A 25,370-nucleotide genomic window follows, 5' to 3' on the forward strand; every position below is an offset into this window, starting at 1 on the left:
AATCGGCAGAGTTTATTCGCCTTTTGGTTTGTTTCGACTTACTTTTGGCATGCACTTGCACTAATTTCTCGGACCGGCTGGTTTTTAACTCACGCTGTCTTGTGTGTGTGTGGGTAGACAATCGGACCGACAAAAGCATTGCGGACGACCAAAGAGGGAAAGAGGCGGTAGATGGCGGGCACTGCAAATGATGCATTTCCGCTGCATAAAAAACAGGAGAATTCGGTTTGGGTAGTATTTTTCTAAAATCAACGGGAGAACTTATTGAGCCGACCACAACTCATCTGCATTTCCAATTCCCAACGCTGCCGAGAACATAGCAGCTGGAATTTATGTGCATAACAATTAACAGAGAGATTTTCACTTGGGTATTAACCACAGAGTTTCCTTAATATTTATACCCGTTATTCGTAGAGTAAAAGGTATACTAGTTTCGTTGAAAAATATGTGACACGTAGAAGGAAGCGTTTCCGACCCTATTCTTCAAGAGATCAAGATCACAAGCCGAGTCGATCTAGCCATATCCGGTTGTCCATCCGTCTGTTTGTCTATCTGTTCAATGTCGAGATCACAGGAACTAAAGTGCAAAGTAGTCAATACCTTTTACAATTTTTTATAGAATATCACAAACAAGAAATGTAAAAAATTAAAAGTCAAAATTGAGACTTGGTTTTTAATTTTTATTACGATTTACTAAAACCTCAAAATTACGCATCATTCGCTGAAGTGCGATCTGTTAAATTCTTGCATTCCAAATCGCTATATTAGGAATAAGTTTTTTCATGTTAATCTGCTTGATGTATGATGCGTTTGTTGATTTAGCGGAGTATTTCGATCTCAAAATCTATATGAGGTCGAATCAAGCTCAGCATCAGATCGAGATCAAAACATTCTCAGATTGCAAATGACATGGCTTTTCCACAATCTTTAACCCGATACTGCTTCCGTCTGAAAATATTACACTGAGATAGTTTTCGTCTCGAAATCAAGAAGGTTTCTTCTCATGAGAATGATTGATGCAGAGTACTGAGCATAACCGATCTCGGGTATTTTCGTTCTCAATTTCTCAGAGTGGAAAAACTGTCATAAGTAACTTAACTTAGCTCGAAATGTATAATTGTTCAGGAAAAAGTGGTAGGTGTAAAGTAAACTATTTCGCCATTCCACAAACTGCCAGGCCCACTTTTGAGAAATTCGTTGCATTTTTTTATTTTCATTATTTTTGTTTCCAATTTCTATCGACATTCCAAAAACATTGACCAGGCCTACTCTAATGCCCACAAAATTTAGAAACTTTTGATTTATTTTCATGTCAATACTCCAAGAATGTTAATGGTAATTGATAGTCGAGAAACTTGACTGTAGCGTTCTCTTTTGTTACGAATATTTAACCATTGATCGTTTAATTACGTATATTTCAATAACATGGCCGGAAACAAATCGCATAAACTTTGTGTTGCGAAAAAAACCGAAAAGTTACAACATTTACCATCTATAAAAGAAAAAAGTATTATAATACATGTACATACATTTTGATAATGATAGCAACACACATATTTTTTGATATCTACATTTGTAATAAAAATATACTATGCATTTTACTTAAGACCTTCGTATATTTCAGGCTCGCGTTTTTGCGTGAAGTTATTGTTTCTGTTTTTTTTTTTAGTTTATACCCGAAATGGGTTCTTGAAATTAAGTATTTTATTTTAATAACATATGTATTTCCATAATAGCTCGACCCTTGGCTAGATAAATTGGAATATGGCACAAACAATTTGTTTTAAAAATTACACCCGACCTTGCATCAATACTTTAGGGAAATAAAGGGTTACTCACTTACCCAGTTTAGTTATATTCCCAAAATAATGCGTTGTAATGATTGTTTACATGTAGTTCTCCCTGTCTTTATAGCTTTTATTGTTTTCTGCTACTTATAACCGAAATATTTAGTTTGCATAATTGTTAACGGGGGAAACTTTATTTCGTTGCATATTTAACAAATATAATTGGTTTTTTAAACACAGTTTTGCCCCACAGTGCAAGTGCATCGTCTACAGAAAGGAAAAGAGAATCAAAAAGAGTGTGGGTGAGAGAAAGCTGCGAAAGACGAGAGAGAGGGAGAAAGAGAGTAAGAAGTGCATTAGCAGCGCCCAGACACGTGCATTTTTCGACGTTTCAGATGTTGTCGCAATTAAATTGTAAAACCCAAGACTCAGCAAAAAGTTTGAATGAACTTATAATTGGCACAAAATCGCTGTAATATGTACGTTTCGGATAGAAGCTGCTTTTCATTTTGTTCCATAAACATTATCTAAAGAGCCGCCATAGTCTGTTTTTTCTGTTCTTCATTCTCTCCGTGAAAACTCTCCCTCTGCCACTCTCTCTCGCTTAACGAGTAAACAAGCGCCAACTGCATGGAATGTTGGTCGACGGGGAGGGAGCAAAAAGGGGGATGTGTCTCTCGCCACAAAAGCAGCAAAAACAACGTTGGATACCCAGTTCGGCACAGTTTTTCTGGCTTAAGTAACTTTTTTTGCTTTGAAATTTGAGTGAATTCAAATGTTTTCTTTAAATAGGGTTTATCAACACTGAAGCTCTGTTTAAGCACATACAGAATTGCAATGCGAACTCGAATGCACTTTTTCCGTTGCCTTCCGTTTTCTAGCGCGGCCTCCGAGTTTATTTTCGATTTTTCTGCATTTTTTCACCGACAACTGCGCGCGATGTATTTTGTTTTACTCGAGAAACTCTGAAACTGAAACGTCAACGGCGCGGCCTCTGTGGCTGCTGCTGCTCTCACAATCAGACTGTTGGCAACTTGTAATTGTTGCTTTTGCTGCGCAGGCGCTCTTCTCCGACTTTTTTGGCTTGGCAATGCTGCCCTTTTGCTCACGAGCCCGACTTTTGGTTTCTGTGATTTTGTTGTTTTGGCGCTAGGCTATTTTGACTCTCAAGCTGAGCTCACTCAACTTTCGCGCAGCTTAAAGCGGCCAGAGCAACAACAACTCGTTGCAGTAGCCACAGCGGCAGCATTCAGGTACAGTGGTTCAAGTTTATGACTCGTCACTTTTTAGGAACTTATTATAAATGGAAAATGAAATATATGTATGTATGTATGTCAAAAGCGACTTCAAAGATATTACAAGTATTTTTGGAATTAATAAGTTAACGGTTTACTCTTTCCATAAAGGTATTTTTAAATCATTTTAAGCTCTAAAGTACGGCACTTATTAAAACCTTGATTGGGCGGGCAAGTGGTGCTATTTTATTTTGCGCAACTGTATGAATACATTTTATTTTTATTTTCGAAAATATAGTTTTTAAAAAGAAAGCAATGCGGCTTTTAGCCGCAAAATCACGGATCTCAATGCGGCTTTTATTTAGATACATGATAATGTGTTTCAATCAGTTTAGAAATCAAATCGGCCGCGTCGTATTTGTCTGAAAATTTTTGAATCACATCACAACTAAAATAGATTAATACTTGTTCTACATACATACATATTTACATACAACAAAAGCGTGAAATTGGGCGTTTCACATAACCATTCTCTGAATAAAGCTAAACATTTATGAAAGTCCAACGACATGTCCCCATATTGTATATGTAAGTGAAGCTGGTGGTAAGCACGTCAGATATAAACTTCTAATTTACTAAGCAGCAAAAGCATTTTGACATTTAGAGGGGCCAGGAAAAAGGAAAAATTCATCCGGACTAACACGAAATAACTCGATTTAGTTTGCTCCACTGTGCGCGCACTTGGCCAAACATACATATGTACATACTCTTGTTGGCTTTGGGCCTGAGAGCGGTTCTTTTGAGGAACTGGAAACTGGTTTTAGTGTTGGGCTCATAGGCATAGTGCGACTTGTTGTTACTGCTGCCATTCTGTGCTTCTTTGCGCTGTGGCTTTTAAGCTCTACTTGCTGGCGACTGCGCTGCCGAGATTTGTATTTGTTGCTTTTTTTCTGGTTTCATTTTGCGCCTGTGACTTTGTAACACACTTTTTTGTTGATCCCCCCCCCCCCTTCGTAACTGCCTGACTTTTGGTTTTAATGCTTTGGTGTAATTATTCAATGGTATTTTATATTAAGTTGTATCCACTCTTGAATTACAGAGGTCTAAGATAAAGCCAGACTTCGTGCTCTTTCTATTGACCGTGAGAATGTAGATACTATTGTTGGTTTGTCAGGCCGAAACAGAAGATATCCAAGGGTCAGGGGGGAAAGAAGCTTCTCTCCAAAGTCGATTCCATCAACATAACCTTACAAAAGCTATAGCCCTAAGCTAATTTGCAATAATCGTATATTGAACCTATTAGCCAGGGAATCCAATAAAGAGCATACGACCCTGTGGGTGCTGCCATCCCCTTCTACACCCACACTTCAACGGACTGAGAAGGGGGTGTGGTCAATGGGCGGCATCGAAGTCTCCATGGAATGGCACAACACGCGAACGGCGAGCATGCAAGAGGCAACGATACAAAACGCTAGCGCAGCGGTGACGAAAACGCTGAAAACAACAACTACATCTACAACTGCAAAAGCCGACAGCAAGTTGAATGACATAAACCATCAACTGACCTTCAACTCTGAGACTGAACCTTAGAAAAAACGAACACATAGCCTCATGCAAATGGGAATGCGAGAGTGGCGCATGCAACTTACAGCTTTATAGCTCGTTCGTTGAGGGAAAGAGATGTCGGGTGAGTGGAAGAGGAAATCGCCTAAAGCACTGAGCCGTAACGAAAATTGTTGTTGCAACCAGACCCCCGCTCTCTCTCACACTAATACTTTCACAGCTAGTGCACACCACCCCCCTATCCAACACACCCATAGCCCCTGTAATGGGCTGCAGCAGAGGAAGTCAGCGGACAATTGCGCATGATACGCTCCAGATTCTAGAGGTGGGAGAGTGAAGAGCGATGAGTCACGACGAACGGATCGAAAGGTGATCCCATAATGTACCATTGGCAATGTTAGAGTAAAAACTTCAATAGATTCGGACATGGCCAAATCGACGCGGCTAGTGATCATGATCCAGAATATATGTATATACTTTGTACAATGCTCGGAAGCCCTTTCTTCTATCTACGCTTCTAACCAATCTCAGAAGAAGCCGCTTAACTACTCATCTCGCTAGAACTATTATTGGCAATTCAAAATTTTTTTTTTTAAGCTGATCAATATCTTGAACAGGGGTCGATCTAGCTATGTCGGTTCGTCCGAATGTATATATCGTGCATCGTGTTTCAAAATTTGCTCCTGCCTCTCTTATTTGCACTTTTTTCTTTACATTTTTAAGTTGAAAGTGATATATTAAAAATTGTTTCTTACTATTTGTTGTAGCACCCAACTAAGGTATTGTGCGGTTATCCTTTTCCTTTCACTCATTGATTTCTTTCCTCTTGTCAGCTTGTGCAAATGGTTTACGATAGGGGCGGAAAATGAAACCTGAAAATGGGTGAAGATGAGACCACCGAAGTACACCCAGTACGGATGACGTAAATTGCCGATGGATGCCGATGAACGGAGCATGCTCTTGCACTTGGCAGACTGCAACAGCTCTCTGCGATGAGGACAACAACAATACTACTATGGAAGGTAGCAGAGCAGAGCGGCCTATTTCGATGGTTGTTTATATTTGGCAGCAGTGGCTGCAGTTGTATTCTCTCTGCCAAGCTTTTTTTTATTTTTTTCGTGGGTTTTTTATTTTGGTTTTTCTTTTTTCAGGGCGTTGTACAATTGAACAGATACATGATGTTACGAAGGTTGAGGACGGGTGCGATAGTTACAAGTAAAATGCACAAAATGTTCTTTAAACTCACATCTGGGTCATTTCTAGGTATTTGTTAAATGTTGTTCAAAGTCTCTAGTTTGTTGCTGAATTTAAAGTATAATTTGTAGACGTTAAAATCGACAGCCTTGACATCAGACAAAACTATAGATTACATGTAGTCGAATTATAATAATGTCCTTAACATTTTAGCTCTAACATACAACAGTTTTGATATTAACCTTTTTTTTACCACAATTAACATTAATTTATTTACGTTTCGATAAATACGGAGGAAACGGCGATAAACATTGAATAGCACTAATTTCCATACAATTTTGGGTCTTAAACAGTTTATTTCCTTTATATTGTAATCAAAATGCTTTTTAGAATATTTACTCTACAGTATTTTTAGGGTTCTTTTTTATTATTGTCGAATCATATTTCTGAACGAAAATTATAAAGTACAATTTGCAAGAATGAAGCAATTCAAATAGATTTTCCTGTAAAACTACAAATTACATTTGGTATTTTACGAAATAATAAAATACTGTCGAGTTCCCCGACTATCAGATACCCGTTACTCGGCTGAAAACGTCAACACAAAATTGAAGTATTTTTGGAAATATCTGTAGAAGCTTGGTAAAATATTGAAAAAAAATTTAAAAATTTTCCAAAAAAAACGATATAAATTTCCAAGACTATAATATGAAAAAGTTTTGGATCTGATAGACCCGTTACTTTTAGATTACAAGTTTGATTCAGAAGATTGCCACGTCCGGAAAGCACACAAAATTGTTTCGCCCACATTATAAACATTTTTACATTTTTTTTTTAAATCTCATTTCCAATAACTATTCTTACACTTCCACTATACAGGTAAGGGGTAAGGTAGTTATACCCGTTACTCCTAGAGTGAATACTTGATACTGGATACTTGATTCGCTAAAAATTGTGTAACAGGTAGAAGAAAGCGTTTCTGACCATGATTCTGATATTTATATTCTTGACCAATAGCCGAGTCGATCTGGCCATATCCGTATGAACTTCGATATCTCAGACACTTTAAAAGCTAGATCGTTAAGATTATGCATACAGATTCTAGAGACATATGTAGACGAAAGTTTGTTGACCCATGTGGCCACGCCCACACTTTTGGGAAATGTTTAGATTTTTTTTTGCTTTATTGCATGTCTTGCCAACACTATAGTTGATCATTTCGAAGATCAGATAACCGTTATATAGCTAAAATGAGTGGCTCGTCGATTTAAATGTACTTTTTCGCTGGCGTTACCAAAAATCATTTGTCATAACGCTTTACCAAAAACATTATAAAATGTAAGGTGTTGGAGATTTATCTCTATCAGTAACATGCCAAAGAATGTGGACGCTACCAAGCAGTATCAGAATCATGGATTTTTGAAACGCCGCAACATCAAAGGGTCCTGTGGCGCAATGGATAACGCGTCTGACTACGGATCAGAAGATTCCAGGTTCGACTCCTGGCAGGATCGGATTGTTTTTTTTTATACCCGTTACCCGTAGAGTAAAAGCGTATACTAGATTCGTCGAAAAGTATGCAACAGGTAGAAAGAAGCGTTTCCGAACATATAATGTAATATATATATGCATAAATATATATAAAATATATTCTTGATCAATAGTCGAGACAGATTCTAGAGACATGTTGCCTCGCCCACAACAAAAACACTGGCAACGCCCTTCCTTACACCTACAAAACGCTCGAAACGATAACGACCACACTTTTTATTAATTTTTTAATTTTTATCGATATTCCAGAAATACGATATAATTTCGAGTTCGCCTTTCCACTACCTGAGTAACTAACAACTATCTATCTGATAGTTGGGGAACTAAATCACTCTTTGTTGTTTTTTTTAATTTTTTCACATCATTCAAAAAGAAAAGCGCCCCCGGGTGGACTCGAACCACCAACCTTTCGGTTAACAGCCGAACGCGCTAACCAATTGCGCCACGGAGGCTTCGAATTTTTTTTATAAAGTTAGATTAAAATTTGAAAATTGTTTTAAGGTATTTATTATTAAATATTTTCAAACTTATAATTTTTTTGTGTGCTTAACTGCCTCCGTGGCGCAATTGGTTAGCGCGTTCGGCTGTTAACCGAAAGGTTGGTGGTTCGAGTCCACCCGGGGGCGCATACGAAATCAAAATTTTTGCTATGCGTTCTCCTTATTTAAACTACCATCATATGGTATCTATTTTAATTCAGCTTTAATGGAAGCGATCGTTTCAAATATTACTCAACTATGTTTTATCAAATTTTTAACAAAATAACTAACTGACTAGGGTTAATATATTGCCCATGCCGATGTATGTCTTTTCTTATGACAGATATTCCAATGAATACTTAATTAAGCATTTCCATCCTAAGAAGGAGCCATCTGCCTCCGTGGCGCAATTGGTTAGCGCGTTCGGCTGTTAACCGAAAGGTTGGTGGTTCGAGTCCACCCGGGGGCGAAATACGTTTTTTAATTTTGATTTTTTCCTTTAATTATTTTCATTTCATTATCAAAACAAATGATTTAACTAATATAAAAATATAACACGCCCAACGTGGGGCTCGAACCCACGACCCTGAGATTAAGAGTCTCATGCTCTACCGACTGAGCTAGCCGGGCCTCTTGGTGTGGTAAAAACTGCCACACCCACATTTTTAATATTTTTTTGGATATTTTTTTTGGAATTTTATTAGTCTTCTAAATTTCTATCGATTTCTTAAAAAAACTTTTTGCCACGCACACTCTAACGCCCTAAAGCCGCCAAACCGGTCACGCTCATGCTTTTGAACAATTTTTAAATTTTTTCTCATTTTATTCCCAAACATCTATCGATATCCCAGAAAAATTATGAAATTTCACGTTCTCATTCACACTAACTAAGTAACGGGTATCTGATAGTCGGGGAACTCGACTATAGCATTCTCACTTGTTTTACAATGTGGCCACGCCTACTAGTTTGGCTGTTTTGAAATGTAAGCATCCTTACTGCATGCTATAGAATTCAAGTTCTGTTTGCATCAGAACTGGCTTTGCTGCGTGCACATCGCTATTTCTCTTGCTCTTCTATTAGCTGTGTAAGGGGTATGTACACTAGTGGGCATAAGTATTTAGACAAGAAATATATTCAATATATTTCTTTGTAACTCATTGTTTACTTAAAGCAAAATTGTTTAATAATTTTAGTAAATAGGTAGGCTATCGTTGTTAAAATAGGTAACATAAACATATGGATAACTTCATTGTTGATTTAACAAAAATTACTTGTTTGCAAATTAGCAGTGGCATAAGTATTTGGACAAATTATTTAAATGTTATAAATTGAAAAGAAAAAAAGTCAACTAAAAAATTATATCAAATTAATAAAAAAATATACTCTCTCTTAGCGTCTATCACCTTTTGAAGTCGTTTTGGTACAGACTATACCAAGCTGTCGATATAATCTATTGAAATATCCTTCCATAAGGTTTGAATTTCCAAAATCGTTTCTTTGCGACTTCTAGATAAGTTTGCTAAGTTTGTGAGGTGGCTAATCCAATGTGTTTACGCAAACATCTTTCAGAAACTGCGTAATCAGTTTGGCCTTATGACAGGGAGCATTATCCTGCTGGAGTATGAAGGACTCTCCAATCAATTTATCGCCAGAGGGGAATGCATGATTATTAAGGACATCTAAATATTTTCCTTGATTCATGGTTCCATCAACAGGAACCAAATCTCCCAAGCCAGTGAAGGCTACGCATATCCAAAACATAACAGACCCTCCTGAATGATTTACTCTCTGACATACTGGTGCCCCTTTTTTCCGATATTGTTTAGGTAAAAGAGCTTTCATCGCTCCACAAAACATTGTTCCAGAATAATACAGGCTGACCAACATATTTTTTTCCAAAATCGGCATCCTTAAGACGACTGGGAACCGTTCTTTACTGATATCGATTTCTGCTCCTTCTTTTAGTTTTTTGGCAACCGATCGGGGAGTTTGTAGAACATTCTGCTTAAACTTCCGTAAAATATAACCATCGTCCTTTTGAGTTGTTTTACGTGGTTGGCCACTACGCGCAACGTTTTTGGTTGTGTGTTTTTTTTTTATATTTATTGATTTGGTAATACAATGGAATTTTGTATAAATCAATGATATTTTCTACCGAAATACCAGAGTTATACTTAATTATTATTTCATTTTTTATGAATTCGCACAGTTCCTTTGTTTTCCCCATGTTTAACAAATTTATGAATGAAATAAAAGTAGGTAGTAAAACGTTATCAAGAACAAATGTTCAATTGATCTAGCTTTCTTATAAGCAGAAGGATAATTGAAAAGGTAAACGGCAAAACATACCTCTCGCGTATTTGCACTCTTTGTTGTATTATCAATAGTTTACTTATTTATTTGACTGTACTATGAAAAGCATAGCCCGGCAGTTGGAAGCTAATGGTGTCTAAATAGCTATGCCCACTAGTGTACATGTATGTACATCCAATAGTCGCGAATATAGCGATCTCTGCTATAATAATTAACTTCGGAGAACTTACATAAGGGCACTTCGTTTTTCCTTTAAGAAGAATTCTTTGGGTCGTCCATTTTCATATAGGCATAATGGGCACATGGGCATTTACTATCATAAATTTCAATAGAAACATGATAGTTTCGGTATAGCCTCAAGCCAAAGACACTAGAATTATTCTAGGGTCTTTGCTCAAGCCCTATCAAAAATTATTAAATTAAATAAAATATATAATGCGCCCAACGTGGGGCTCGAACCCACGACCCTGAGATTAAGAGTCTCATGCTCTACCGACTGAGCTAGCCGGGCCACTTGATGATCCAAAAACTGCCGCAAAATTTTTTCCACGCTCACTCTAACGCCCTAAAACCGTTCAAAGCTGCCACGCACACATTTTTGAAAAACTTCTCGATATTTTTTCGATATCTCTCACATTCTTGCCAAATGCGTATCGAAGGACATCCCATTTGCCAAAATCGGATACATCTTTCAAAACAAGATTTTGAAAGCTTAAAAATTCAATACAAAATAAAAATACCGTATTTCGATGGTAGGGTGTCCACATGGCGATCCCTGGTTCTTGTATGCTATAATTATTATCCAGTGATTTAAAAAAAACTATATTATCTTTGTATGTAAATAAATATTTTTTATATTTTTATTATTTTTTATTATTATTATTAAAATGATAAAAATAAATTATTATTCATAATATTATTATTAATATTATTATTATTATTCATATATTATTGATATCCGGATAACAGTTAATAACGATCTAGCCACGTCCGTCCGATCATCAGTCTGGCCTTTAAAACTTGTCTTGCCAATTTCTATCGGTAGGCCAACAATTTTCTTGCCAGTCTAACGACCATACAAATTGGCAAAACGATTAAAAATATTTGAAAGAACCAAACTTTGTTTTAAAGGTGATGATGGCGTGGCAGTTTTGTGTGGTCGTTAGACTGGCAAGAAAATAAAAAGCTGCAATTTTTCGTTCTCTCTTAATAGCTGAGTAAAGGGTATTTGATAGTCAGGAATTCGACTATAGCGTTCTCTGTTGTTTTGGCTATGCGATCCCCACTCTAACGCTTTTAAAAGGTTTTTAGGGCCTATTTTGTTATCGATGTGGAAAGAGCATCTGATAGTCAAAGAATTCGACGGTAGGGCTTGCTTTTAATTACTGCTAGTTTTCATATCCTACAACTCTAAAATATACACTTGATACATATGTACGTATATTTTATAGTATATTTAGAGACATTAGAATAATTATATATCGAAGAAGAATGTTATTACACTGCATCTCAGCAAGCTTAGGTCCGTTTTAATATGGGTCATTCAGCCCGGCTAGCTCAGTCGGTAGAGCATGAGACTCTTAATCTCAGGGTCGTGGGTTCGAGCCCCACGTTGGGCGAATTATTTTTGTTTGTAATACAAATTTGGAAAAATGTTTTTATCTTCTAAGCTTCACTAATTTTACTAATATTTTTTTTCAATGCATTCCATGGGGCCCATTAGCTCAGTTGGTTAGAGCGTCGTGCTAATAACGCGAAGGTCGCGGGTTCGATCCCCTCATGGGCCAACGGTAATTATTTTAGAAAAATAAAAGACGCTTTTTCACACTAGAAATGTCATCTAGAAAAATTAATGAAACAAAAAAATGTTTATACAGTAACATGTTCCAGAAGTCAAAGTAATAAGAATTTTGTGTTATCAGTCGCACACGTTTTATGAAACAATAATTCAATAGGCCATTCGTTATTATAGTTGAGTTCCTCGACTATCAGGAATTTTTTTTAGCTAACAACATTCAACACAATTTTTGGGATATCAATAGACACTTAAAAATAATAAAATGAAAAAAGGGCAACAAATTATTAATTAGATTTAATAATAATTTTTTACAACTATTTTAACTAGTTTCGATTTTCGCATTTCGGTTTTTTGATTTTCTGAGATACAGGTACATGGCAGACTAAAGAGATTGTTAATGATCATGTTTTCATCTGCTACATAAAATCGGATGAAGATGAATACGGAAAAAGAAAAAAGGAGTAAAGCCGAATAGAATGAAAGATAATGAAAAGAATGTACGCCGGGTAGATACAAAATAAAGCGATATGAGGGAACTTACCGACGCAATACATTTTATGTTGCGTAGGTTAGGGTGAGCAGCTCCCACATTCGCACAGGCACATACTGACTGTGCGGATTGCAGTGGACAACTCGAATGGACTTTCCCGTCCATGCAATTGTCAAAGAATGAGCGTGGAAACAGGCAAATTGCGTTAAAGACTGCAAGAGATGGAAACTATAATCGTTTCAGAACTCACAACGCAACAGAGGCAGAGTAGACCGGATGGCGGACGGACAAGCGTTGAGTCTGATGTCAGGGGCATGAAGTTGCAATGAAAATGAAATTGCAAACGGCCCAACACAAGGCGGGATATTTATACGAGACTGCATTGGTGTGAGCGCCGCGCATTATATTTAGTTGCTAGTGCCTGGTTCCACTATGTTCGGTGTGGCGGCTTTTAGATATGTATCTGCGAGATACTTTTCTGCCGGCAAGGGGGACGTCGAACATTTTGCACCATCACCATTCTCTGCGCTATTTTCGCTTTCAACGAATGTCTGCTGTAGCGTCTTATGGCGAAGTTGCAACCCAAAATGGACGACGATGTCTTTCGGCCTGCTAGACTTGTTTTCTGTAGGTTGTTCTCTGCAGGTTGATAGGTGCTAAAAGTCTACGGAATTTTTCTTATAGAACAGCGTCTTTTTTGTTAACGAACTAATGAATGCCAAATTTTACAAAGATGTATTACTTTCAAAGTGCATGTAATTTGCTTAAAATATTTGGTTGTTATAAGGTGTAGCATTGAATTATGTAACCCTTCTATTTTAAATAAAGACACTTTATGTCGGATAGAGGTTACGCATTTTAAATTTCTCATTGTGTATATGTACCATTCAAAGAATCCTTTATTGTTAGTCGGAAGTTTTAAACTCTGTGGAAACATTTTCCAAAACTACTGCTCTCATACTACTAATTCTACTGTTCTATCTTGAATTGTATTGATTCAACCTGTTATAATTATGAAATAGTCATGAGCTCGTGTTTCCATATTTCTTAAATCTAGAATACTTATTTGAGTTCGCTATTTATCTCAGAATTTTATAGTAAGAATAATATAAATCGATTATCAGGACTAGTTTTTTTTAATTGTTAAAGGTAACATTTCGATTTTCCAATATATTTGTAGGTTTGTTGGTTATTTATACATACATGTGCACAATGTGTAGTTTTTTGCATAGCTAACTCTTCCATTTCTTCTTAATTTTCTTGTATTAATTGTATGAAATATATATGTATATTGTGTATTGTTATTAAAACAAATTTTCCAAAATATCCAACTCTAAATTAATGACGGATGTTTTCGAGAAAAACCCGTTCTTTGAAGTTAATTAAAAAAAAAAAAACACGATTAAAAACGATGAAAAAATAAAACTAGAAAAACCTACAATTCTTTTTAGTTAATAAATAATCTGCGAGTATGCATACAAGTTCTAATAGTTGACCAGCTTAACTGCTTGACTAGCTTAAAATCTTCCCAAAATGTTTGTATAAATATACATTGTTTTCATATATCTCAAAGTCCCTCTAGTAGACCTGCATTAACAACATTAACGAGTTAACCGGGACATCCGCCAGTCTTCTGCCGAGGCCTACAAACACACATAGGGAAGGAGAAGAGAGTACAATAAAGAGATAGAGAGAAAGAACCACAAAGAAAGAGAGCCGCAAGCACACACCAATATACTTGCAAACGAATATAAGTGCGAAGAAGAAACGGCAACTAAACAAAGAGCAACAATAAGAACCACGCAGACAATTATAACCAAAGAAAAATATAAATAATACAAGAGCAGGGGAAACAACAACGACGTCTGCTTGCCCCAATCTACATATGTGCTTATGTATTAAGTTTTCTCTTCTCTTTCTGGCCGCAACAGAAGCAGACGACGAAAACAAAAAGGCATGTGAAAAACAGAATATACGAAGCACCGAGGGAAAAAGAGGTAAAACGGCTAGGATTCAAATAAGTCGGATACCTTTTGTAGACTGAAGACTCCTATGCTGCAACCTCCAGAAGTTCAGCACCAAATTTGTTTACTTTTGACACTCTGTATTTGCGTTTTTCACCGAACACACAAAAACACACACCCACGCACAGCTACATATGTAGGTTCATAATTTAAGTAACTATTTTAATAGTAGTTTCCACAAAAAGGTTACGAAGCACAACGTCGATTGGCCTCAAAATGTTTCTTAGACCCCAAAACACGCATATTTCTTCGGAAGATTAGTCTTCAATTGATTGCCACTACTTGCTTCTACCGCTCTCGGGAACTGCACACTTCGAAAGTCAACGACGGACTGAGAACCACTGATTTTCTCCCTCGCTGCTGACGCTTTGGCTCGCTCTCAACGCAGTTTTGGCGTCGCTGCAGTCCTCGCTTTTGTATGAGGGGTGGAGTAGTGGGGGTGTAGTTGCATCCTTGTTGAATTCAACAAAAAATAGTCTAAGTAAGCTAAGCTTACTGACAAATAAAGGTAGCCGTAATTTTCACTAATAAAAACACCTGTGATATTATTGGAATGGAAAGTTTTATGCTTTTAACGTAAATACAAAATTCCAAAGTATTTTACTCTAATTTCTTATTAGTATTTCTTTTTTTAACGGAATAATATATAGATTATATTTTGAATGAATTGTATAGTAGGTACATATTAATGTGTAATATGTTCATATGTCACAAAAAATATACATATGTTTAATTTGGAAAAATATCAACTTAGCTAGTTGATGCACTGCTTGGATTAGGTGTCGATAACAATGTGCACAAATAATATTCGAGTTTGACTTTCTACTTCTTTGAACTGTTACACTTGCACGCCAAGCGGTCCTGTGGCGCAATGGATAACGCGTCTGACTACGGATCAGAAGATTCCAGGTTCGACTCCTGGCAGGATCGAATTTTTTGGCGTATTTTAATTTTTATTATCCCCAATATGTGAATACTACTCTAGTGTACATTCTTTGACATTCTATTTTCAAGATATCCTTGACAATAATGTTAAAAATACTAAAGTGAATTAAAAATTGTCATCCCAAAGCTTTAATGGTGGCTTTCTGTTTACTTGTTATAGCGTTCAATCAAAGACACTAGACAAGACAAAGACACTAGAAATATTCTAGTGTCTTTGGTTCAATATTGATCGTAGATATACTATCCAGACGGGCCTTAGAGCTTCCAGTACCTAAAAATTGAAGACCACCGGAATAGAACTGTGGAAATGTTTTGATGTGTGCAATAAGAACCATTTCCCAAACATCGGTATTGCGGAAAAACTTCCGGTAACATGACAAACCTATCTGATTATTTAATGGCCATCCATCTACTGAAAATAGTTGCAACTAAGAAAAGAAACAAAAATGTACGATACGAAACTATAAAATTAAATTAAATTGGGACTTCAAAAAATATATATTCACATCGCTGCTACGTAAACAGTTTCAAACTCAGTTTGGAAGCTTTCTGCAGTCTTTTTCTCATTCCAAAGCCGCTCTCATCAACGCATACAGCAAATCTCTTCACAAGTATTTTTAAGCATTTTTGTTGTGTTTACTACCACAAGAAAGTGAATCCTATTTATAGATCTTAACGCTCTAAACTTTCTGCAATTGCACTATGGAGCCAACGGCCACATTCGTAGGCCAAAACTAACAATTCGAAAGATCTCGAGGTAAGACTTTAACAATTTTTTTTTTGTAACTGTAAACATTTAAAAACTAATATCTATAATGCGATGCTTTGTTCAAACTTTGCTTGTTTTTTGTTTTGTTAGTTGTTATTTGATAGGAAAATTTAATAACCTTAATATATACATATATCGTTATAAATTGGAAAGATCTACTGATATACCCTATGTTCATAATTTGTCTTATAAATCTGCCAAATCTGGTTTTTTCTCATTATTCGTGATTATAGAGGTGTACTAGATTTTATTAAAAGTATGTTTCAGGTAGAAGAAATCATATCCAACTCCCTAAAATTGTACACAAATATTGCTTATTATTTATTGAATATAGAATATTTTAATGTAATATGGCCATATCCCTCTGTCCTAGCTTATAAAAGCTAGGTAGTCGATATTAAGAATGCATTAACCGAACATAACACAGTTTTTTTTTTTAAATGTTTCAAATATTTCGTATTTGATGATTTGCCTTGACAATATCTTCCTATAAGTCAAAAATATTTATATTCAAACATGTTTTGAAAATGTGATTTTATTTTATTTTATTTGCAAATTTCTGGATATGCCTTGTCAATTTATATTATTTTATCCCTCGAATACCCGTGAAGCGTTCTAGCGTAGTTTTCAAGCTCTCCAATAAATATTATGCGCCGCTCTTGTGCCTTGTGAAGAAGTACACATTTCACATATGTATGTGTGTAAGTTTTTCGAATTTATCTATTAAGTGTTACCAAATACCCAAAAGAAAACTAATAAAAAGAAAATACATTTTTATACTTGTAATGGGAATAAGTCAAAATATGTACGTAAATTATAATGAGATCCTAATCTTAGTCCAAGCAATTATGTTATAAAGTCAAGTAAAAATCTTAAAAAGGTTACATTTTAATGAAGTCCGATTTATAACAGGTCGAAAGAAAGTAAACACATTCTTTATCATTCGTTAATTGTCGTGATCTTAGAAGGGAGAAGATATGGAAAATAAATGTAGACTTAGCATGCGGGCTTGAGACATTTAAAAATATAAGCCGCCCAACGTGGGGCTCGAACCCACGACCCTGAGATTAAGAGTCTCATGCTCTACCGACTGAGCTAGCCGGGCTGTTTTTGCAAGAGGTGTAACTAGCTTTAAGAGTATGTTCGATTGCTACCCTTTCGGAAAAGCTTTCTAACTGTGACAAGTCAGATCTTGATGGCATTCACGGTGTAACTTGGAACATGGTCCTGTGGCGCAATGGATAACGCGTCTGACTACGGATCAGAAGATTCCAGGTTCGACTCCTGGCAGGATCGATTTATTTTTATCCCAACTAAATCTAAACTTTTTAAAGACATTTTTAGAAGTCTCATCAGCCGAAGAAAATGAACTGTGATGAGACTCTTTTGTCTTCATGTTGTTCTCTTTTTTATTATTTGTATCCAAATGTCCTTGGTTCATACATGTCGATATAGAAAATGATTAGGTTCAAGCACATCACGATTCGGCCTTTATTCAAGGGTGCTTAAGAAAAAATTAAATTAAGAAAAAAATTATTCTCTGTGTTCTTCGTGAGTTTAGTAATCAGTTACAAAATAAATATATATTTAATTCCTTATCAGGATAAGGACGACATTTTCTACAAAGAAAATGTGGGTCACTTCTTCCTCGGTGTGCCATCCAGGTTATACTTACATATCTAACTCACATTTGCAAATTCCGCTTTACTCAAAAGACTTAGGAACACTATTAATCTTATAGTACATTAAATATAACCAGAAAAAGCTTTTAAGCTGTATCTTCTTAGGTGCATACATACATACATACATATATACATACATATTTACAAAAGCAGCTTAAACATATGTATATAATTTTGATATTAACTATTGTGACGACATATGATTTTCCATTTAACTATGTAATACAAAATAAACAAGAGGTAATGCTATAGTCGAGTTCGCCGAATATCAGATACCCGTTACCCAACTAGTGTGAATGCGAACAGGAAATTTTATAATTTTAATGGGATATTGATAGATATTGGGGAATAAACTGAGAAAAAAATTTTAAATTGTTCTAAGTGAGGGGGTGACCGGTTTAGCGGCTTAAGGGCGTTAGAGCGTGGCAAAACGTTTTTTAGGAAAAATATCAAACATTTAACATTTTCTTATTTTATGATTTGCTTTTAGAATTTCTATTTGTATGCCAAAAATGTTTTGCCACGCGCACTCTAACGCTCTAACTACGTCATATAAGCACTAAAGCATTAAAATTTGGAGGCGTGCCACAGGCGTTAGATAAGATATGTCTTAGGTTGGGTGTCCCTAATGTAGCAAGATTAATATCGCCACGCCAATTCTAACGCCTACAAAACGACCAAAACAAGACAAGTCCAATGATTCTAAATTGTTATTAGTTGTTTCTATCGCAGTGTTTATCATAATAAATTAAAAAAGTTATGTTTTATATTGAAAAAACAAAATCTTGAATTAAGCATCTGTGTTTCCTCTGTGTTTAGGGCTCAATAAGTTTTATATCTCTATAATAGGATACTATTACGCTTGACTACTGATACCGACCTCAAAAAGTGCCATAATACTATATATGCCATATAAAATTATTGACTACTGTTTATAGCACAAACAAGAAAAAGTATAATACTGAGACTGTAGTAATCTTCACCAGAGGTGTTTCCCCAAAGTCCGTTTTAATCAAACAGCACACGCTGACGCGCTGAAACGTTATTTCAACTAACTTTTGCTCGGTTCGCAATTGATTCAGCTTTTTGTATAGTCATGAAGTCTAAGCAAAAAAGCATCTATTAAATTCGCCTAGTCAAAGATTAAATGCGATTTAAAAAGCCTTATCACATATGCGTGTATACCGAGTATACTATACTGTCAACAAAGTCTAACGTTCGTTTATAAAATTGTAATTATTAAATGATACTTATGTTTAATATAGCTGATGTTTAACTATTGGAATAAATATTTTGTTTAAAACTAAAAATGTGTATTTATCCATAATTATACTATTATATTATTCAAAATAATTTACCAATAATTTGTATGTCGATAGGTAATAAGTATTATGCTAAAAACTGAAAGTGAAATAAAATGGATCAGTATCAATTTCTTTGAGTGTTGACAGTCTCTACTACATCTACTACATCTACTACATATGCGGCCTGGAAAGCTTTGGCGATCGCTTTAAAGCGGCCCACAGAGCGGAAATTTTAGTAGAAGATCCCTAACTTCTAAGCACCCAACATGTTGTTACTGCTTCTTCTCGGTTCATTAACGATCGTCTTCTATATCTGGCAGAGGCGAACCTTATCGTTTTGGGAACGCCATGGAGTAAAATACATCCGTCCGTTTCCCGTTGTAGGCTGCACCCGGGAGTTTTTGACCGCAAAAGTGCCGTTCTTCGAGCAGATTCAAAAATTCCACGAAGCGCCTGGCTTCGAGAACGAGCCTTTCGTTGGAGTATACATGACCCATCGTCCGGCACTTGTCATTCGCGATTTAGAACTGATCAAGACGGTGATGATCAAGAAGTTTCAATACTTCAACAACCGCGTCCTTCAAACTGACCCGCACAACGACGCGCTTGGCTATAAAAACCTCTTCTTTGCACGAAGCCCAGGATGGAGGGAATTGCGCACAAAAATCTCTCCGGTTTTTACATCTGGCAAGATCAAGCAAATGTATCCTCTAATGGTGAAGGTAAGCCACAGAGAGAATTTGTTTGCATTCAAAAATGGGTGCTATTTACTGAGTTATTATTAAGTTGTTTTTTCTTTTTGTATATTGTATCTAAGTTTTAAAATTTAATGCTATTTGTAGATTGGAAAGAACTTGCAGGACAGCGCCGAGCGTCTAGGCAGTGGTACGGAAGTCCAAGTGAAGGATCTATGCTCCCGGTTCACCACTGACCTAATAGCGACTATTGCCTTTGGCGTAGAGGCCAACGCTCTGCAGGACGCCAAGAGCGAGTTCTTTTACCACAATAGAGCTATATTTTCGCTGACCTTAAGTAGGGGCATTGACTTTGCGATTATTTTTATGATCCCGGCTCTGGCGTCACTGGCCCGTGTGAAACTCTTTTCTAGGGAAACCACAAAGTTCATCCGGTCCAGCGTCAACTACGTTCTAAAGGAGCGCGAAAGGACAGGCGAAAAGCGAAACGACCTTATCGACATCCTTCTAGCCCTAAAGCGCGAGGCTGCTGCCAACCCGGGGAAGATGTCGAAGGAAGTTGACTTGGACTACTTAGTTGCCCAGGCAGCTGTTTTTCAGACCGCCGGATTTGAAACTAGTGCGTCCACAATGACGATGACGCTTTACGAGCTGGCCAAGAACGAGGCTCTACAGGACCGTCTGCGGCAAGAGATCGTTGACTTCTTCGGGGACGAGGACCATATAAGCTATGAGCGTATTCAGGAGATGCCCTACCTATCTCAGGTTGTCAACGAGACACTCCGCAAGTATCCGATCGTGGGCTATATAGAACGAGAATGCTCTCAACCGGCGGAGGGTGAGCGATTCACCCTCGAACCATTCCACAACATGGAGCTGCCGCACGGCATGTCCATTTATATGTCCACTGTGGCCGTTCATCGTGACCCCCAGTACTGGCCGGACCCCGAGAAGTACGATCCGGAGCGCTTCAATTCGAGCAACCGCGACAATCTTAACATGGACGCATACATGCCGTTTGGTGTTGGTCCGCGAAACTGCATTGGCATGCGGTTGGGTCTGCTTCAATCCAAGCTTGGACTTGTGCATATTTTGCGCAACCACCGATTCCACACATGTGATAAAACCATTAAGAAGATCGAGTGGGCTCCAACTAGCCCGGTTATGGCCTCAAAGCGCGATATTATCCTTCGAGTGGAGAAGGTTTCCGGGAAGAAAGATTTTGGACAAAAATGATATATAAAATAGAATTCATAACACAGCAGCCGCCCAAATAAAAAATCAAAGAAGAGAGAACGCTATAGGTGATTTCTGTGGGAGTGCGAGGGAGAAAACTACAAAATTCTGATGCAACTTTTTGGTGCATTGTAAGTTTTAGTTATATTATTTTTTGCTTATCGTGATTGTGATATTCTCACTTTCTTCTGTTTAAACCAAAATTATATATGGTCAATAATATATTGTTTCTTGCGAAAAAACTTATTTGGAGCAGGTTGTCGATTGATTATACAAACGAAACGACATCTCGAAAGAATATGAAAAAGAATGGAAAAGGACCAAGGTCACAATACAAACCTACAATAGTTTTTATGCCTAGAAGCATTTAGTGGCGCACATCGTAACCATAACAAATTGCATAATGTCAACCAGTCCAGGGGAAATATGATAAAATCACTTTAACTTCAGAAACAATATGTTTTATTTGTATATTGCTAGAATTCACCTTACAAGTTTTCTTGGCAAATTGATTTGGAGATGTAAGATTTAAAGTGGACACTGTCCAGCACAACGGGCTTAAAAAATTCTACACGATCCGCAGAATACTTGAAAATATTATTTTAATAATACTGCACCTCACGTAAAGCTTCCACATACGAAAATAAAATGTAGGTGGAATGCAATGGTAAATAAAATGACATCAAATTTAATGATAAACTGCAGCTAAGCCAATTTACAGTTGACTTGTTGTAAGGGTGCAACTGCAACTGCATCTGCCACAGACAAGGGCACTGGCAAATGCGTGGCACGCAACTCAATGACTTTGGACTGACCTTCTTATTTGGATTTGCAAGCGACTGCTCCCCCCCCCATATCGGGATATCGCGTGCGACTTTTTATACGAGTGTTGCGTAACTTTTGCCACCTTTCGCGGGAGTGGTTTTCCCTTCCGATTGAATAGCAGCCCTTCTAGGACGAATCGAACAAGGAAAGCCACTCAGATAAGGACATCCACCTGCAGCCGCTAGTAGCTGACAGTGGCTCGTTACTTTCTTGACTTGGCCATTAGTTTTAATTAGCCAGTGGCTATTGCATAAATGTCTTTCTGCTAGATTACACTCGAGTTCAGCGTCATAACCAAACTTAAAGTGGAATTAAGCTTCGCCTTGGCTGGGAAATTACATGCAAATCGACATTAAATTAATATACTCGAGAATTGCATGGGTCCCTTCCCATACTGCTTGTCTTCTAATTAGCTCGAAACTTTTTACCCCTTCAAAACCTTGTGCTGGCTTTATTAGAAATTTGTTAATTAACAAACGAACTGGACGCCTGGACGTCCCCTCAGTGTCCTCAACTTTAGGGACATTTGGCCAAAGCTGACGTAAAGATAAATAGAGCGATTAAATCTTAAAGATTCTTTTTGTGGCACCGATTTGGTCGTCAATGAGCTGAGACAACCTTAAGTAATATTTATTTCCGCGCCAATATATATGTATATAAACTTTAATTTTTCATTATATATGTTCTTGACTAGAGGAGTCTGCTAGAGCCACTGCTTTGAAAATTGTTACGATTTTTAATCGTTTTATCATTTTTCTTCTCATTTATTATGGACACGCCAAAATTATTTTGATGTTTCCGACTCTAACCTCATAGAATTGTCTTTTACAAAGTTGTTTTTTTTTTTATTTTATTAATTTAATTTAATTTATAATTTTATTAAAAAAAAAAATTATTAAAATTATAAATTTTATCAGGATGTATAAAATATAGATATATATATCTATATATAGATATAGATATAAAATATAGATAGTGATAGATTAGGCGAGAAGACCCTAGAGACGTAGACGTAGAGCAAATTTATTTGAGAAAGCTGGCAATCCCACAATCTGCCCAAAACTGCGATACCACAAAAATGTTCTGATTTCTTTTTTATTTTACTATTTTTTTTATTCAATTTAATACCCCAATGGCAATAAAAATGTTGCAATTTCGTGCATGCACTCCAACTAGCTCAGTAACGGGTGTCTGATAGTCAAGGAAATAGCGTTTTTTATAACTAATAGATTAGTTTACGGCTCGGCTGTTTACACTGACCAGGAATAAAATATACATCTTAAATTGTCGAAAATGTTTCTCTAACTGGAAAACATCTCGCCAATATTATATCGATTGATCCGTGTTCTTTGAACTATTCGTCATTGCTACAAATTAAGATGTTCTTGGCCGTGTCATGTTAAATGCTCAATTAAACTGAAAGACTTGTTGACAAGATGACATGATCTATTAGCTGCAGCTATTTGTCTTTGGTTGGTTGGAAGGAAAATGGCAATTAAATTAGATGGCTAGCGCTGCTCCGGTGGAAATGCTTAAAGCAAGGACACCGACAAGACGAAAAGGACCCCTCTTCCAGTAGATAGTCACGCAGCATATATGTATGCACCGAAGACTCCTCGGCAATGGGAGACCCGCCACCCGCTGGAAATCGTTCAACTTAATTTATGCTTTGAGTGAAAAAACCGAAGAATGAGCTTGGCTTTTTTACAGTACGTAAAGCGAAGGTCGACTAAAGAAAACGTCCTTTAAAAACAGGCAATTAGTATTTCTTTATCATGTGGTTTTTAAAGCTTATTATGTTGAATTTCTTTTAAAGACAGCGCACACAACTACTATCACTGACGACTTGATTTTCCGTTGAAAAACTTCCGTTCTTGGGAACTCGTAGAGCTAAAAGATTTAAATTAAATCAAAAACTATTAATCAATTTTCATTTGTGTGCATTTTCATTGATATATGCAGAAAATAAGCACCGGCTAAATAGTGAAATGAAAAACCGTACATAATCCTCGACATATGAATCTAATGTTTCTTAATCTTAATCCATACTTTCTAACTTTTGTACTAGTCCGGAAAACACTGCGTTCAATAGCAGGAAACTATGTTCTAATGCATTTCTAACGACATATGTACATACATATATCAAGTCTATAGCTGCAGGGGTTCAGAAGATAATGGCTATTTCCAAAAGAACTCGACAAATTAATTCTATCGCTTTACTTTTTGAATTAAAAAACTGACGAATCCGAAAATGGTGGATTCCATATATATTGTTCCATATATTTCTGAATATTACTTTTGGACTGGTGGCTGTAAAAAGTGCGGACTTCTTAAACTGCAATTGTATCATTTGTATTTAAAATAAAAAAATTCGAATACGATCCTGCCAGGAGTCGAACCTGGAATCTTCTGATCCGTAGTCAGACGCGTTATCCATTGCGCCACAGGACCACCTGAAAGCACTCGCGACACATGTTGTGAAGACCTTTTAGCTTATTATGCCTGATCTTAGCTGAGCTACAGCGTTCTTAAATTAACTTTAGTGAGTGAGAGTGACTTCTCCATAGAAGATGGAATTTTTCTAAAAAGGTTTATTATGTTGTCGACTCATGGATTAAAGGGAAAAGCAAATACAAATAATACTATACATATTTGAAATTCGATTGGCCAAGACCTCCAAATCGGCAATCTTTCATCTTTTATTATTGAGCTTCAAATACTTGTATCGATTGCGATTTTTATACAAGAGCGGATTACTTTACTATAACGATTACCTTCCACCTGACAATGAATGACCTTCTTTGTAATGTGAATTCACTGTCCCTTGTGCAGCATGCAAATGCTATTCTGAATGAGACGCCATTCGAAGAATTCATATTAAGCATACGCCCCGCAGAACGCCTCACTTACCACAAGGCAGCAAGCAGTTTTTGATTCTATGTCATTTTCCCCCAAGTCGAAAACGAATAAAGGAGTGGAGGAAGTGCAGCGATCTGTGTTTGCACATTTCGTTGCTGTTCAATCCCAGCGGGAGTCGTAAACACTTGGCAAACACACAAACACACAGAGCGACGCCGAAAGAAAATGTGCATCGAGATTGCGTGGGGAAAAGTTGGACGAGGGTTCCGCTTTGGCAATTGGCAATCCTTGACCCGTCATAACGTCTCTTTTTCTCCCTCGGATTTCCCCCACTGACAGCTGAGTTAAATGAGATATGCTTTTTACATTTTTTCGATAAATTTCCAGCACATGCATTGGATCGAAGGCTTTTGGGGTGGGATGAAATTATTAGCCAGCGCGAACCTTAACATACAAATAGCCAGCGGATTTGCGCAGCGCTTAAAATTGAGATTTACTGGGGCAATATTTATGGCATAACGCAAGAAGCTGGCGCGAGCTGAACCAATTTGGGGAAAGTACTCACTTATGCCAAGACTCAGCTGCTTATCTAGTGACATTGATAAATGCCCGGGCAATTA

At 36.8% G+C, this 25,370-nt stretch overlaps 2 protein-coding genes, 1 long non-coding RNA gene and 12 other non-coding genes across 18 annotated transcripts in view, besides 12 other annotated features; 9 read left to right on the plus strand and 6 right to left on the minus strand.

Annotated features, from left to right (window-relative positions):
• EcR (Ecdysone receptor) overlaps positions 1–14,773 on the minus strand; it is an 81,215-nt gene extending 66,442 nt beyond the window's left edge. The window contains exons 1-2 of one of the 3 annotated variants that reach the window (NM_165463.2): positions 2,616–2,815; positions 1,844–2,100 (exon numbers count right to left, since the gene is read on the minus strand). The gene's annotated coding sequence lies outside the window, so the exon portion shown is untranslated. Of the gene's footprint in view, positions 1–1,843; positions 2,101–2,615; positions 2,816–14,441 lie in introns of those variants that run through there. The other 2 variants (NM_165462.2, NM_165461.3) reach the window with 2 other exon arrangements.
• Positions 1,335–1,376: a mobile genetic element.
• Positions 4,283–5,321, plus strand: lncRNA:CR43904 (long non-coding RNA:CR43904). Its single transcript, NR_124442.1, has 2 exons — positions 4,283–4,709; positions 4,806–5,321. It is a non-coding gene; the product is annotated as a long non-coding RNA:CR43904 (long non-coding RNA).
• Positions 5,007–5,096: a mobile genetic element.
• Positions 6,324–6,488: a mobile genetic element.
• Positions 6,675–6,878: a mobile genetic element.
• tRNA:Arg-ACG-1-2 (transfer RNA:Arginine-ACG 1-2) lies at positions 7,221–7,293 on the plus strand. The gene has a single exon. It is a non-coding gene; the product is annotated as a tRNA-Arg (tRNA).
• Positions 7,306–7,655: a mobile genetic element.
• Positions 7,709–7,782, minus strand: tRNA:Asn-GTT-1-4 (transfer RNA:Asparagine-GTT 1-4). The gene has a single exon. It is a non-coding gene; the product is annotated as a tRNA-Asn (tRNA).
• Positions 7,883–7,956, plus strand: tRNA:Asn-GTT-1-5 (transfer RNA:Asparagine-GTT 1-5). The gene has a single exon. It is a non-coding gene; the product is annotated as a tRNA-Asn (tRNA).
• tRNA:Asn-GTT-1-6 (transfer RNA:Asparagine-GTT 1-6) lies at positions 8,205–8,278 on the plus strand. Its single transcript has one exon. It is a non-coding gene; the product is annotated as a tRNA-Asn (tRNA).
• tRNA:Lys-CTT-1-2 (transfer RNA:Lysine-CTT 1-2) lies at positions 8,367–8,439 on the minus strand. Its single transcript has one exon. It is a non-coding gene; the product is annotated as a tRNA-Lys (tRNA).
• Positions 8,454–8,612: a mobile genetic element.
• Positions 8,909–10,282: a mobile genetic element.
• Positions 10,486–10,516: a mobile genetic element.
• tRNA:Lys-CTT-1-3 (transfer RNA:Lysine-CTT 1-3) lies at positions 10,562–10,634 on the minus strand. Its single transcript has one exon. It is a non-coding gene; the product is annotated as a tRNA-Lys (tRNA).
• tRNA:Lys-CTT-1-4 (transfer RNA:Lysine-CTT 1-4) lies at positions 11,670–11,742 on the plus strand. The gene has a single exon. It is a non-coding gene; the product is annotated as a tRNA-Lys (tRNA).
• tRNA:Ile-AAT-1-1 (transfer RNA:Isoleucine-AAT 1-1) lies at positions 11,837–11,910 on the plus strand. Its single transcript has one exon. It is a non-coding gene; the product is annotated as a tRNA-Ile (tRNA).
• Positions 12,091–12,192: a mobile genetic element.
• Positions 14,774–15,292: 519 nt separating the features above from the next.
• tRNA:Arg-ACG-1-3 (transfer RNA:Arginine-ACG 1-3) lies at positions 15,293–15,365 on the plus strand. Its single transcript has one exon. It is a non-coding gene; the product is annotated as a tRNA-Arg (tRNA).
• A 201-nt stretch (positions 15,366–15,566) lies between these two features.
• Positions 15,567–15,597: a mobile genetic element.
• Positions 15,598–17,181: 1,584 nt separating this feature from the next.
• On the minus strand, positions 17,182–17,254 carry tRNA:Lys-CTT-1-5 (transfer RNA:Lysine-CTT 1-5). Its single transcript has one exon. It is a non-coding gene; the product is annotated as a tRNA-Lys (tRNA).
• A 118-nt stretch (positions 17,255–17,372) lies between these two features.
• tRNA:Arg-ACG-1-4 (transfer RNA:Arginine-ACG 1-4) lies at positions 17,373–17,445 on the plus strand. Its single transcript has one exon. It is a non-coding gene; the product is annotated as a tRNA-Arg (tRNA).
• A 621-nt stretch (positions 17,446–18,066) lies between these two features.
• Positions 18,067–18,208: a mobile genetic element.
• A 1,161-nt stretch (positions 18,209–19,369) lies between these two features.
• Cyp6w1 (Cytochrome P450 6w1) lies at positions 19,370–21,881 on the plus strand. Of its 2 annotated transcripts, none has more exons than NM_001299216.1 (2): positions 19,370–19,857; positions 19,978–21,881. In NM_001299216.1, the coding sequence occupies exons 1-2, from the start codon at positions 19,402–19,404 to the stop codon at positions 21,064–21,066; spliced, it is 1,545 nt and encodes a 514-aa protein (NP_001286145.1). In that variant the 5' UTR covers positions 19,370–19,401; the 3' UTR covers positions 21,067–21,881. The 2 variants fall into 2 exon arrangements, with proteins under 2 accessions (NP_001286145.1, NP_610206.1); NM_136362.3 differs by having other exon boundaries at positions 19,978–21,117.
• Positions 21,882–22,969: 1,088 nt separating this feature from the next.
• Positions 22,970–23,098: a mobile genetic element.
• A 1,171-nt stretch (positions 23,099–24,269) lies between these two features.
• On the minus strand, positions 24,270–24,342 carry tRNA:Arg-ACG-1-5 (transfer RNA:Arginine-ACG 1-5). The gene has a single exon. It is a non-coding gene; the product is annotated as a tRNA-Arg (tRNA).
• Positions 24,343–25,370: the final 1,028 nt, after the last annotated feature.

The sequence above is a fragment of the Drosophila melanogaster genome, chromosome 2R (genome assembly GCF_000001215.4).
Source record: "Drosophila melanogaster chromosome 2R".
Lineage (NCBI taxonomy): Eukaryota > Metazoa > Arthropoda > Insecta > Diptera > Drosophilidae > Drosophila > Drosophila melanogaster.

Coding starts and splice junctions, on each gene's coding strand:
- Cyp6w1 (NM_001299216.1), top strand. CDS start 19,402: ATGTTGTTACTGCTTCTTCTCGGTTCATTAACGATCGTCTTCTATATC. Junction 19,858..19,977: donor TGTATCCTCTAATGGTGAAG/GTAAGCCACAGA, acceptor TGCTATTTGTAG/ATTGGAAAGAACTTGCAGGA.